The sequence below is a fragment of the Camellia sinensis genome, chromosome 1 (assembly GCF_055761805.1).
Source record: "Camellia sinensis isolate YWXY chromosome 1, ASM5576180v1, whole genome shotgun sequence".
NCBI classification, from domain to species: Eukaryota; Viridiplantae; Streptophyta; class Magnoliopsida; order Ericales; family Theaceae; genus Camellia; species Camellia sinensis.
In genome coordinates, this window is record NC_138961.1 from 107,335,403 (window position 1) to 107,350,022 (window position 14,620).

The window sequence follows — 14,620 nt, forward strand, 5'->3', positions numbered from 1 at the left end:
AGTGAAAACAGTGCAAACAGAGTGTTCTGGACTCTGTTTGTCCATCTCACACTTCTCTGTCATGGGAAAGCCTTGAGAGAAGAGTAGAGTTGTTTCCAAATCCATCAATGGACAAATTGATTGCTTAATGATTTCGGATACAATTTGGACAAGAATCGATAAATGAAATGAACATGACCACCTTCCCTCTTGTCATGAAGTGAACTCTAAGAGGGTGGTAGAGACACTTCAAGAATCATCAAAATGCCATGAATTAGTGTATGATCATTCTTGTCTTGATTAACTTGGCATAACATCCAGCCAAGCTTAACCAGATTAAGTCATTTTCTTTATGTGCGTTAATCCAATTTTAAACCAATTATTTTTTTAGTCATTTCCATTCTTTAGTCCATTTGTCCGAAATGATGATTAAGTCCTCTAAAAGGAGAGAAGCGTCAAACGGGAAGTAATTCTCAACATGAAAGAAAGATTACACCGTTGACAATGAATCTCTATAGAGATTAAGCCATTAAGTGCAAAACTCTACTTCATGTGTTGAATAACATCAACCATTTGAAACAACTCTCAAATGAAATAAAGGAGTGGCAACTTGATTATTAACTTGATTATTAAAATGAGATTATTAAACGAATTGAAGAAAACCTAGAACAGCATGAAACAAACTATACAAGCAAACTAATCAAAGCATAGGCTATTTAAATAAATTAAAATAGCCCTAAAATAGCTCCTAATGGGTGAAAAACAGTAGCTAAAAGCAAGAGAAAGTAAGTAAAAATAGTAGAGAAAAAGCTATGGAACAAAGCCTAAAGAGGGGTCGCTAACCCCTCCAATTTCAAGACCTCAAATCATGTTTTTGGGCCTCAATTCAACTCTGAAATCAGTATATAAAGGCAAGAAAAATAGAGGAAAAGAGTATAAGAAGATGAAAGAAGAAATTGCAAAATTATACCTTTGAAAGAGAGGTAAACTCTTAGTTAACACACTTGATTCTAACACTCTCAAGTTTGAGTTATGGTTTGCAAATCTCAATCAAGTTCCAAGTCCAAGCTCTATGTTGATGTGGTATGGATGGATGATATAAGATTATGAAAGTAGGAAGATGACTTACAAAAGAAGGATTATGCTTCTATAATTTGATATCTCTAAACCTTGATATATATATCAACCTTCCAACCTCACCACCCCTTCAACCTCTTCAATGCAATCCAGCAGCTTCGTATTTATAAGAATGAGCTGCAGATCAAAATATCTGCAGAAATAGATAGTTGGCAGATATTTACATAATCTGCTTTGAAAAGTCAAGAGGCTCGGCCCGGCATTGATACCTACAGTCAGCCATCACTGAGGCACGGCCAGGCCTCTGTGTATTTTCACTGTTCTATACTTTCGGGTTCAATGCAGGTTGGTACAATGTTCAAAATTGAGTTTCTAGAGTAGAAATACAGTGGATATAACAAGTTGGGATTGTTTAAAGCTTGAAATCGGATTTCTTTGTTGAGAATTCAAACCATTTACACAATGTAACCTTCATCATCGAGTGTTTGGAATCAAGCGCCTAAGTCTTACGAGTGGTTACCCCTGTTCAGTTAGCCATTTACACAATGTCTACAGGTCTCTGCGACCCAGTTCAGTATAAAGCAACATCAAAGACAGAATTTAGGGTTGCAGTTTCTAAATCTTATTCTTAAGGGTTAGGGTTTTTCTCTAGAGGTTCTTTACTTATTTCCTTTGATGTCTTTGTGAGTTTATCTCATGATTTGAGTTGTTTACATCAAAGGGTTGTTTGATCATTCAAATCAAATAGTTTTTGATCGGTGGATTATGAAGATTCTAGTGTGAAGGCTTTGAAGGAGTTCGAAGCAGCTCGTTGTCGTGGATTCAACGTGGGTGTAGTGGATTCAACATCAAAATAATCAATTCTGAGACGAAATCTTTGGTGAAAGAGGCACAAATTGGTGAAGACAATTTTACAGAGTGTTGGGTAAATTGTTTGATAATCTTGTGTATTTTCATTCTTCATAGTGGATTGATTAGTGGCTTTTTGGCTATGGTTTTTTAATCACAATTGTTGGTACTCCAACTGTAGTTTGTTCCATGTAAAAATCGTTTGTGTTGATATATTAATTGTGAAATAATAATCTAAATCACTTTCGTACGTACTAGATGATTTAGATTGTTAGTCTTGTTTATTTAGGGATTGATGCAATTAAATCTACTTCAAATCACGAATCATGTTGGTTTTTCATATTGAATTCATCAAGGTGTTGTTTTTTCTATTGCGTACACAAAAGAGAGAGGTGTTCTTTGGTAGATTCTGGAGAACTTGGGCCTGAAGTTTTGGTGGATTCCGGAGTGACTAATTGTCGTGGAGTCGACATCAGCATTGTGGATTCAATGTTGGGCAAGAAAATTTCAAAGTGATGACAATGGTGGAAGAGGCATATTGGGTTGGTTCAATTTAGGTGTGGATTCGCAAGGTGATTGAGAGTACTATTGTGTAATTCATGTTTTTGTCTTCTTAGTGGATTATTTTGTGGCTTTGGCCATGGTTTTTTTATCATAATTGGTGGCTCTCCAATTGTGATTTTTTCCACATTAAATCGTTGTGTTGTTAATTTATCTTGATTGTATGATTGGAATTGCTATTTATTATTTTAAATTGAAATATAATTAAGAATCAATATCTCAAATCTTTTAGATTTTTTAGAAAGGTTTTCGAATTTTATTTTATTTTGCTTATTATTTTATTGTGGTTCGGGGTTTTTATTCATTTTTAATAATTGATGTGATTCCAATCCTCTCTACACCGCAATAATTTCATATAAAAAAAAAAATCACATATTTTCAAATCCTTATTCATAAACAATAAGTTAAGGTCATCAAATTTGAATATCAAATTTTGCATAACATCTTACATGTGTCACAAATGGCTACTTCTGGACTTGAAAATCTTATAATTGATTGTTTTGTGCAGGAGCTGAGTGACAGTGTCAGGGGGGTTGTGGCCCCTGCAAGAATTGTAGAAACTCTATGTATACGTGTATGTGATATAGTGATGTGCAGCTGTTTGTTGATATTTGGCACTTGCAAAAATTCTTTGACCCTTACAATACACATCTCTACCATAGAAGATATGAGCCCAAAAAGTACGGCAAAGAAGCAATATTTACTAGTACTCACCCCGTTCCAAAATATTAGTCTCTTATTTCATTTTTTATTGTCTCAAAATATTAGTCCCTCTTCAAAAATCAAGTACAAAAATAATATAAATTTCCTATTTTGCTCTTCTTTTAAATTAATAAATAATATGAAAAGTACAATTATTACATTGATATTCCCAAAAAATGTACTATCAAAAGGGTAATTTTGAAAAATCAACTTTTTTCAAATGCAATAATTGTACTATCAAAAAAAGTTAGATTCCCCAAAAGGGACCATTATTTTGGGACGAAGGGAGTAATTTTTAATGGATTTTGTTAATCTATCACTTAGACTGTGTTTCATCCATGAATTTGAATAGAGATTTGAAAAGAAAAAAGAAAAATATGTATGAAATAGAAGTGAAATATAGTTCTATTTCATTCACGTTTCGTTTACTTTTTTTCTTTCCCTATCTAAATTCATAAATCAAAGAGTACATGTTAAAGGTGTAAGAAATGTATATTCTCAATAAAATGGGTATAATTAAGAAATATATAATTTTTTTTAAAAAATTTTCTTTGAGTTAACTAGACCCATTTTAATTAGATTAATAAAATATTAACTCTAAATTTGGACTTTTTGAATTTTATTTTTAAAATTTACCCACTTAGAAAGTATATATTTAAGTTTGAAACGATAATTTTTTATTTGGACCATTGTCAAAAGCTAGTTGACAGGTTGAATTTTTTTTAACACAATGAAATAATCAAACAATTTTTAAAAAATTGTAATGCTTCATTTGTTCAGTATCTTTATAAATTTATACAATATTAATTTATATACACACAAATTATAAAATAAGTAATAAAATTTAAGTAATTTTTAATTTTTTTTATTTGAATAATTCAAAATTTTATTAAAACCCTGATTAGATTTTCTATATAACATAATCTACCTTATTCATTTTCGTTTGGCTTCCCCACTTCTGCAATCCTAGCTCCGCCCTGATTTTGTGATTGATTTGTAGCATATGATTCTTTTTCGTGTGGACCCAATGCATGAGAGGTATCATAATTCTCCCTCTCACGTGGATCACATGTAGTTGAAGAAAAATAATATGGTTTCAACTTAAGGTTGGTGGTTATTAAAATAATTGAGGGGCTTAAATGGAATTTTACTAATAGGTAATCCCAAGTCCAAAAAGTTGTTTAAAAAAAAGCCAAAACAATTGTTTAAAAGATTCTTTTTAGTTGAAATGCTTGGCATATCGAGTTGGAGAAATGACACCTAAGAATATGACTTGTCACGTGCTTATTAGAGTTTTGTATGTTTTAAAAATAGAAAATGTTTTATATTATTATTTTTTTTATTAACATTTTGTATTATTGTCTAGGGCATTTCTTTGAAATTCCTCTATACCTATTTATATTTTATTTAGACTAAATTATTTTTTATATTATAATAAATCATATAAGTGACATAATTATCAAAATATCCATAATAATAGGATGAAGTGCGCATTAATATTTACATTGACAATGTGAATATTCTGTGATGTGAACATTCACACTGTCGATGTGAATATTCACACTATCGAATATAAATGTCAATATCATCAAATTGCTAAGGGTTCAAAAAATATTTATAAAGGTACAATTGTTTATAAAAATATTTTAAATATGATAATTAGGATTTGTTAGATCAAATATCCAAGTAATAGTACTTATTAGAATACAAGAATATGTTATAAACTAATTGGGATAGAAGTGAGGATTTCCTAATAAATTTTCCCTATCTGAATAATCATAATTGATTTTCTTGTTTGAAAATAGTTATTAAGAAATTAATAAAAACTAATAATATCTTGTCACATATTTTGGTGATACAAAACTATGAAAAAAATAAATGAGATACAGCTATTCTTTTTACAGCAATGATTGAGGGCCACAATTTTTGTGGCTCAAATGGCTCGAAATTGCTGAAACGACGTCGTTTTGAGTACAAAACAACTTCAAAATTGCCAAAACGACGTCGTTTTGACAATTTTGAGTCATTTGAGCCACAAAAATTGTGGCTCTCAAACATTTTCCTTCTTTTTAATGTGTACATGACTACAGAGATCACGCATCACCCATCATCCAATTATGGTAAGAGAAATTATCTCTCAGTGATAATTTGAAAAAAATTATTATATATGTATTAAATTTTTTATAATTTTAATTATTAATATTAATAAAATTTATCATTAATTTATAATTATTTTTAAAAATTATACACTGATGTGAAATTTCCCCATTATGATATCATGTTAGAATATGAAAAAAATATCTAAATTAACATTAGTAATGAGTAAAGAAACATCTAAAATACATGATCAAACTTGATGACTTTAATCAAGCTTGATGACTACACAAGCAATGCATTATATCTCCAATAATTTTACACAAACCAAATAAAAAAATATGACCTAAAGTGATTCATAGATTAGGGTGATTTGAAACTAAAAAGAAAAGCCCAATGAACGTTCGTTAACACAGAGATAATGAAAAAATAGTTAGAATCTCAATACACTTTTTATATATTTTTATACAATTTATATATATATATATATATATATTTACACATATATAGCGTCTATTTGGGTGGTTGTTAGCATTGTATATGGAGAAATACTGGACACTTCGAATTTTAGATTCAAAAATTTATTAATAATGATATGACAAGAGAGTTGAACTGTACCACGTCATGGCGGATTAAATTATGACAATTTTTTTAAAGTTTCAAACATTTTCCTTTTATATATATCTAAGGAGTAATTTAATTTTCTACATATGAAAGCTGCAGTAATTTGAGGGCATTGCGTATGTTGTTGGAAAATAATGAATTTTTTCGTCAACTTTAATGCAAAATTAAAATGGGATTCAACCGTCACTTGAAGTGAATCTAAGTGAGTTTGTATTATCTTAAGTGAGAAGATTATAATACAAAAAGAATGAGACGAAATCATTAAGAATTGAATGAGAAATTGTCTTATAAAGTGGGTCTCATAAAGTGGAGCTTAAAGCTTGGGCTTAGGCTTGGGCTTTAGTTTAGACTTGGACTTAGACTTGGACTTGGAGTTAGTTTTGTATTATCTTAAGCGAGAAGGTTATAATACAAAATGAATGAGATGAAACCATTAAGAATTGAATGAGAAATTGTCTCATAAAGTGGGTCTCATAAAGTGGAGCTTAAAGCTTGGGCTTAGACTTGGACTTAGGCTTAGTCTTAGTCTTAGTCTTGGTTTGGGTTGGGCCTAAACTTGTGCATGCACATGTGCATGTGTTGGATTTGGGGGGCGTCTGACCCAAAGGTCCAAGCCCAACATATCATACCCCATTTAGACCCAAAACAAATTTAATACTCCATTAAGTCCTCAAATTAACAATAAGACGAAAATACCCACAATATATCATCCAATTTACACGCGCGCAACCATCTCCCACGTCCCCATCATCTCAATCCGATCAATACACTGTCACGTCTCCGCCGCTCGAAATCGACTCCTCAGTCCTCCATCTCTCTTCCGTTCAACTCCATCCCCTCTGAAACCCTAACCCTAACTAGAAAACGTAACCGTTCATCTTCATCACCCACAATCATCTCAGTCTGATCAGTACACTGTTACATCTCCGCCGCTCGAAATCGCATTCTCAATCCTCCATCTCTCCTCAGTTCGACTCCATTCCCTCTGAAACCCTACCCTAACCACAAAACCAAACCGTTCATCTTCAACACAACACCAAGCCGTTCATATTCTCCAATCAGCGACTCTCAACAACACGCAGAACCGTCACCACTCTAAAGAGATTTCATAGTTCCTGACTTCCGATTCACAAAAATGGGGAAAAAAAGTAGCATCTCTCTTCACCTATTCATTATTTTTCATTCACATTTGTACATCATTCTTTCATATTTCGTATATACACATTTTACATACTTCCAAATGTATAAACCCTCTTTTATATATAGTCCCCTGTTTTTCAACATTCTAAACACTGTTTTTACACATAAATCCCTGTTTTTACACATTCAACTCCGTATTCTTATTCTTATTGTTCAATATTGGCTTCTCTTATTCTTATTTTTGAATTTTTAATCTTCTTGTTGTTATTGTTGCTTTTTACAAAATACAATGGGCTGTTCCTATTGTTCATACTGTTTCCTTATAAAAACTGCAATATCATAGTGTTTCATTTCATCACTATACAAGTAACATATCTAAATTTATTCAAACTGCAAATGAAACTGCAAAATTACACAGTTTAACCACTACTCAAAACAAATAGCTAACTTATTATAAAGTGCAAATCAAACTGTCAAATTATACAGTTTCGTAACTGTTACCAACAAAATACATATAACTTCATATTAAACTGCATATAAAATTTCAAAATTATACAGTTTTGTCACTATATTACTCATACCCTGCTGTCACTTTCATTTTTTCAAAAATAGCTGTTGGAAGATATTGGAAGAAACAAACCCATATGCCCACAAATCCAATCAGGGATTTAACCATCTCCCCTTTTGAAAGTCCATCTCCTGTATCTACTAAAATGCCACCACCATCTCCCCATCCACAAAAAACCAAACCACCACACCCAAAAACAACCAAACCCAACAGACCCCACCAAAAAACCCACAAAACAACCACACCACCTACAAGAAAAAGCCCAAGAACTACACCACAGACCCCACCCACCCAACAAACACCAACCACACCTCCAACCACAACAAAAACAAACAAAAGAAAGCCAACAAAAAACCAAGAAGCTCCTCCAACCAAAAAAAGAAAGCTCCAAGAAAGCCAATCAACTCCCAAAACAAAAACCAAGGCATCAAAAGAAAAAAAAAGCAGCAGTCCCTGTAAAGAGAGTCCAACAATTTAATTATCGTTCCAACATCGTAACGGTAATCAAACTGTTGAAGAGGGTCAAATTTACAAAAGCCCAACAGACAGAGCTGCAAAAAACACCTTTTTGGCCCCTTATAAATGCTCTCTCCTCAACACAACTGAAGGCCTCTTGGTGCAGATGCTACAATTCCATTGTAGCAGAAATGACAACACTCTACAACAAAAGAAAAAGATCATTTGTACTTGGAAAAAAGGAAATGAAACTCAGAAGCAGTGATGTCAAGCTCATTTTTGGTATCGACTGTGGAGAAGACAGCATCACCACCAAATCCTATGCAAGACCAAAGGATTTTGAGCTTCCATTTTACAAACGAAGATGCAAATCAGTCAAGAGATTGGATGGCAAGTCTTTGACCAAAATGTTTCAACAAACAAAAAAAGGAAAAATCAACCAATGATCGTCAAGATCTTGCAAGGGTAATCACCCTTTACTTGTGCTTGAAACTTCTCATGCCCACAACAGGCCATACACTCAGTTGGAGTTTCCTCAACTATGTTGACAATCTCAACAACATCAAGAAGTACAATTGGGTTGAGGCAATAAAAGACACACTGATGAATTCAATGGCAAATGCAAACAACAACCCAAGGCATGTCACTGGATGCGTCATATTACTCTTGGTAAACACATTACTCAACTACTTCCCACAAAAATATCAGGCATCCACCTATTTCTAACTATCTAACATATTTCAACTTTTTTTTTTTTTACAATACTGGTACTGTGAGCACAGTAAACTCCTCCGACTATCCAACAAAGAAGGCTTCCCAAGGTTTATGAAATGGAACCTTGGCAAAATGTACTCCAAGTGGAAACACATCAGCCTTGCTCACTTTGAAAAGGTATTCAAACTCTTCTATACTATCATAGTACAAATCTATTCAACACTCCTTTCATATTCATTGTAGTACAAATCATATTATGAAACTGTGAAAATTTTCAATTTCAAAGCACACACTTCTTTAACATCACTCATGTTATGAAACTGTAACATTTTTCAGTTTCAAAAAACATATTTCGACACTTAACCCACATTACTCACAGTACAACTCATCTTATGAAACTGACCAAATTTACAGTATTACTGATATATGCCACATTGTTCCAATGCAGGTTAACCAAAGTGTTTTAACCCCAACTGAACAAGAAATACAGTTATTGCATATCAATCAAAGCACATCAACAGACTCTTCAGCAAAGAAACAAGATCACAAAAAGGACAATAAGCAAAAAAAGAAAACAAAAGCAACCAAAAAAAAAAGAAGACTTCTAGATAGTGATGAGGATGACTTTCTCGAAGAAGAACATCATTCAGAATCAGAATCACAATCAGAACAAGAAGAACAACAAAAAAAAAAAGAAAGCAAAAACCACAAGAAGAACCAGAAAGTGATGAACAAGAAGAAAAGAGTGATGATGAAAAAAATCAAGTGACTGATGAAGAAAAAACTGATGAAGAAGAAACTAAAGAAGAAGAAGAAGAAGAAGAAGAAGAACAACAACAACAACAACAACAACAACAACAACAACAACAACAAGAAAAAGAAGAAGAACCTAATGAACACCAAGACAATGACAAAGCAGAAGAAAGACAACAAACAAAAGGTGATCAACAAGAAGACCTTGATGAAGAAGAAGACCAAACACAAGAACAAGAAGAACAACAAACAAACCAACAAGAAGAAGTCAATGAACAAGAACTGACAAACCAACAAGAAGAATAGCAAGAGAAATCTGACATATTTCATGCACAAGGTAAACTATTGTCTAATACTAAAGCATACTGCAAAATTTCATTAAACTAACCAAAACACAATCCAACATTTTTATAGGTCATGACCAACCACAAACACCAACCAAAGAGGACGACAAGGACAAGCTCATATCAGCCATGAGAGCACAAATGCAAGAAATGGAACAAAAATTCATGGCTGAATTGCGTAAAAAAGAAGATCAATTGAAGGAAATGTCCACTAAAAAAACTGGCAGTCCCCAACAAAGATCCATGGTCAAGAGAATCAAACAAAAATCAAGAGCCGCAAAACAAACAAGGTTTGGCATAGCCTATCCAAAAAAGACCAAAACCAAATTCAACTCATCAACAACACACAATCAAGTGCTTGTGTCTGGTCTGGCAGCGAAGATGAAAACTGCGTATACTTTTCAGATATATGCAGATTGACCAACAGGGAACCCTTATATGGGAATGTAGGTCTCCAACTGCACAATTTTACAGTTTCTGTACATATTCAATAACCTATTCCACAAACCTAACACATTCTCATATATAACATGTTTCAGGTCATTGATGCCTTCTCAGAAAAGCAATTGGCACTCCAACCAACCATTGAAGAATTTGAGAAAAACGATCTAGTCTTTGCAAGCAATCCATATGCAGGAAGATCTTACGTTTTCTCAACACTCATCAATGTAAGCAAAATTTAACATACCTTACAACTGTAAAATTTTCTACTTTCTCAACATGTATTACTACATAGTTTTATAACATATTTCAAACATATATATAACTTACAGACTCCACTACAAAACCAAGATCAAGCACTGAGAGAAAAACTGATGGACAGCCATTTTCCAGAAGCAATGAAAAACAGATATATCCATTTCCCAATCAACCACGACAACCATTGGACAATTGTGGTCTTTGACAATGCTGATGGAATATGGAGACACTATGACTCTTTGAGACCAGCAAAAGATTGCCACAACAAGCACTTTGAAATTGCAAAGCAAATTGTAAGTTAAAATAAAATTTCATACTTAGTTCCATTCCTTTACAAACATCTCAACTCATCACTATAACTAACAAAAACACCCACTAACTATTTTGTAGCAACAACATCAACTGAGATGGAATAAAGCATTACTCAGCAAACAGGGAAACATGTTATCATCTCAAGAGTGCGAGACAGAAATTGCATCAATTGAGGAATGCCCACAACAAACCCTACACTCGTAAGATACAAAATCCATAAACTAATCTTCCAATATGCTAAATTTTACAGTTTCACCTAACTAATTAACTTCATCTCAAACACTGCAGGAATGATTGTGCAATCCCCGTCTGCAATGTTATCAACCAATATCTCAACTGGCAACCTGTGCAGAAAAAACTTCGTCCAACTGAGTGGGTCAAATTTCGAGCACAAATCATCAATCAATTCCTCAATGATGAGAACCGATCCTGGAAACTCGAGCACTACCAAATGTTGACAAAACATACCAAACCATAGAAACAATGAACAAACTTCTTGACAATACAAATATTCAAGGAAACATATCTTTGTACCTTTTTTTATTTTTTTTTATTTTTCTTTTTTAACATGTGACAAGTACTTTATATACTTTTGGGAATGATCTTTTTCTGGTTATTATGATTATGGTGAAAATGATTGATGTTGTTATTGCTCTTCTTCTTGTTATTATTATTGTGGTTCTTCTTCTGATTGTTTGTCTACTTGTTTGTGGTTGCATATATTTTCATACAGTAAAGGTTGTTTCTAATAATTCTTCAAACTGCAAAATTTTGCAGTTTCATCATCTTGTTTCTAATAATTTTTAAAACTACAAAATTATGCGGTTTCATTAGGTTGTTTCTAATAATTCTTAAAACTGCAAAATTATACAGTTTTCTCGCTATGAAATAGGAACTGCATTTCCATATTATACTGTTTCAATAAGAAATTTTCAACAACCTTCTCTGCATTCCATAAAAATAAAAAACAAAACCAGACTGTTACAAAACAACTTCAATAAGTAAAGAACACATCAACAAACAAAAAACAATTCAACCAACTTTATTCATTACTTCCATAATACCAAGTATCACATTTTTTATTATCATAATTCCTCAAATTCAAATACAAATCCAAAAGAATAGATTGTGGCCTCAAATAGCAGCCTTGCACGTCTTCTTATTGTGATTCCCATATTTCAAGCACCTCCCACACTTGATTTGCTTCACATTCTCACCCCTAGAAGATATCCTCTTCTTCTTGTTCCGCCCGGGCTGCTTCTTCGTTATAGGAGGTTTGATAACCGAACTACTGGCACCATCAAAGTCAAATCTCTCACTTGAAGGCACTGGATAAACAGATTCCTTGTATGACTCTCTAAAACAATCTACATGAAAAAAAGGATCAATGAAACCATACACATCTCTACCACTACTACGCAAAGCATGCACAGCATGACAACAAGGAAAACCATTCAATTGCCATTCATGGCAAGAACAAGTCTGTCTACCAATATCAACATAAAAAGAAATAGAAGAATGAACCTCAAGCACAGTATCACTAGCAACAATCACATCCCAAGACTTAGCTAGCTCCAAAGAGTCCACCAACTTCTTTTCCATAACTGGACACAATTTCGTAGTCCATCTTCTAGATTCAGCTCTTCTATCCGACAATTGAGTCATGATTTGAACCCTAATCATATCAACCATACAAGTAACAGGCAACTCACGGGCCCCACCAATCCAATTATTGTAAGACTCGGCAGCATTAGATGACATCTCACCATATTGTTTTCCTCTAAAAAATGCATTGGCCCACTTATCATTTTGCAAACCATCCAACATACTATCAACTCTACCATTCCCAGCAATACGCCTCAATTTCTCCATATAATGTTGGAAAGAAGCAACTGTTGGCGCATAAGCACATTTAACTAATATTTTCATCAAACACAGCTTATAGTTAGTACGAAGTCCCATCAATTTGTCAATCAAATTTCTCTTCAAATGATTCAAGCAATAAGCATGATGTGCATTGGGGAAAACCACTGAAAGAGCGTCTAGCAATCCATGTTGACGGTCCGACACAAAAGTCAATCTCCGGCCTGAACCAACAGCCTTCAACAACTGACTTAAAACCACATCCAATTATCTTGATTTTCAGCGTCAACAATCGCAAAAGCCAAAGGAAACAAACCTGCAAACAAAACCACATGAAATTGCAAAAATTAGCAGACTCACAATACAATAACACGCTGAAAAACTAAACCAATACTAACTGCAAATAAATACACACCTTGATTACCATCCTTTGATGTTGTTGCAAGCAAATGCCCCTTGTAACGCCCCTTCAAAAATGTACCATCAACAAACAACAACAGACAACAAAATTGAAAGCCATACAAACATCCATGAAATGCCACAAACAACCTCCGAAAACACCCACTACTTTCATCCACATCTAATTCAAACACACTTCCCGGATTCGTTCTCATAGCCATCTCAAGGTACCATCGAAGCTTGTCAAAAGAAGTTGCAAAATCACCAAACAACCCTCCTCTTGCCTTATCAACTCCTAACCATGCAACCCGATAAGAAACATCTATACCATATTGCTTCTTCAACTTTTTTTTAACTTCAATAGGACGAGTCAACGGATTATCACTAATATCATTTTGCACAATATCAGACACAAGTCTAGAACCAACCATTTTGCTACAAGATCTACGAGCAACAACCCCACAAGTATGCACATTATCCAACTTCATTATAAAAAAAACACCAGAATCCATCAACACCCTTCCATGCACAAACCATTTACAACCCGTAGACGACTTCATCATACATTCAGCGGTTACTCTTGTTGCATCGTTCTTCAAATAATTCACTGCAAAACCACACTCAACTGCATACTTAGCCAATGCAATGCGGAACCCCGGCACTCCACCTTCAAATTCTTGACCAACACTATGTATAATCCCCTTCCAACTAGCAGACAACAAAACTCTCTCTGGTTCTGGATAAAAACTACGCAACAAACCACCAACATCATCACAATCATTCACAAAAGAACTCTCACAAGTTACAGAATCAATCCTATAAGAATTACCATCATCAACCTCCATAACTCTCTTATCCCCCACAATAACATCAACAACATGACAACCACTACCACCTACCATTGACAGTATATTCCCCAAATCATCATCACATTCAACAATACAATTAGAATATCCAGGAACAGAGAAAAACAAACAAAAGTTACCAACACTCAACTCCTTGAACTTCGCACATATTTTCTCAACAACTTCATCATAACTACATCCCTCACTAATCTTAATAGCAACACAACAATTACTGTATTTGCACATTAACATGAAACACCGCTCCATACTACAAAATCACAAACCAACAAACAATTGTTCACAGATTCCAAACTGCAAAATTATACAGTTACAACATATCAATACCAACAGTGCACAATTTACAATTCCAAATTGAAAAATTATACACTTACAACATATCAGTATCAAAACACCAGAATTCACAATTCCAAAATACAACTTCAAAACACATTACACTATACGACAAACAAAATCAACAAAATCAAAATCAAACAAACAAAATTCGCCAAACACAAACCACATATCACGCAAATTTGCTTATCTATATATACATACATATATATCGACAAATACAAACCACATACACATACATATATCTATCACCAGAGAGAGAGAGAGAGAGAGAGAGAGAGAGAGAGAGA

General features: G+C 33.6%; 2 protein-coding genes across 2 annotated transcripts; one reads left to right on the forward strand and one right to left on the reverse strand.

The window, feature by feature from the left end:
* The first annotated feature begins 2,926 nt into the window (after positions 1-2,926).
* On the forward strand, positions 2,927-11,350 carry LOC145813674 (uncharacterized). Its single transcript, XM_082909479.1, has 6 exons — positions 2,927-3,040; positions 10,089-10,307; positions 10,401-10,529; positions 10,635-10,853; positions 10,951-11,072; positions 11,161-11,350. Exons 1-6 carry the CDS (start codon positions 2,927-2,929, stop codon positions 11,348-11,350), a joined length of 993 nt encoding a protein of 330 aa, XP_082765605.1.
* A 656-nt stretch (positions 11,351-12,006) lies between these two features.
* On the reverse strand, positions 12,007-12,744 carry LOC114297878 (uncharacterized). The gene is made up of 2 exons (XM_082909551.1): positions 12,397-12,744; positions 12,007-12,354 (listed from the first exon to the last, which is right to left on the reverse strand). Exons 1-2 carry the CDS (start codon positions 12,742-12,744, stop codon positions 12,007-12,009), a joined length of 696 nt encoding a protein of 231 aa, XP_082765677.1.
* Between the last annotated feature and the right edge of the window lie 1,876 nt (positions 12,745-14,620).

Excerpts from the sequence above, each read along its gene's own strand:
- LOC114297878 (XM_082909551.1), bottom strand. The coding sequence starts at position 12,744 with ATGGAGAAATTGAGGCGTATTGCTGGGAATGGTAGAGTTGATAGTATG. Across the intron at positions 12,355-12,396 it reads CTAGTGATACTGTGCTTGAG|ACTTGTTCTTGCCATGAATG; the intron begins GTTCATTCTTCT and ends ATTGGTAGACAG.
- LOC145813674 (XM_082909479.1), top strand. The coding sequence starts at position 2,927 with ATGGCTACTTCTGGACTTGAAAATCTTATAATTGATTGTTTTGTGCAG. Across the intron at positions 10,308-10,400 it reads GGGAACCCTTATATGGGAAT|GTCATTGATGCCTTCTCAGA; the intron begins GTAGGTCTCCAA and ends AACATGTTTCAG. Across the intron at positions 11,073-11,160 it reads CCACAACAAACCCTACACTC|GAATGATTGTGCAATCCCCG; the intron begins GTAAGATACAAA and ends CAAACACTGCAG.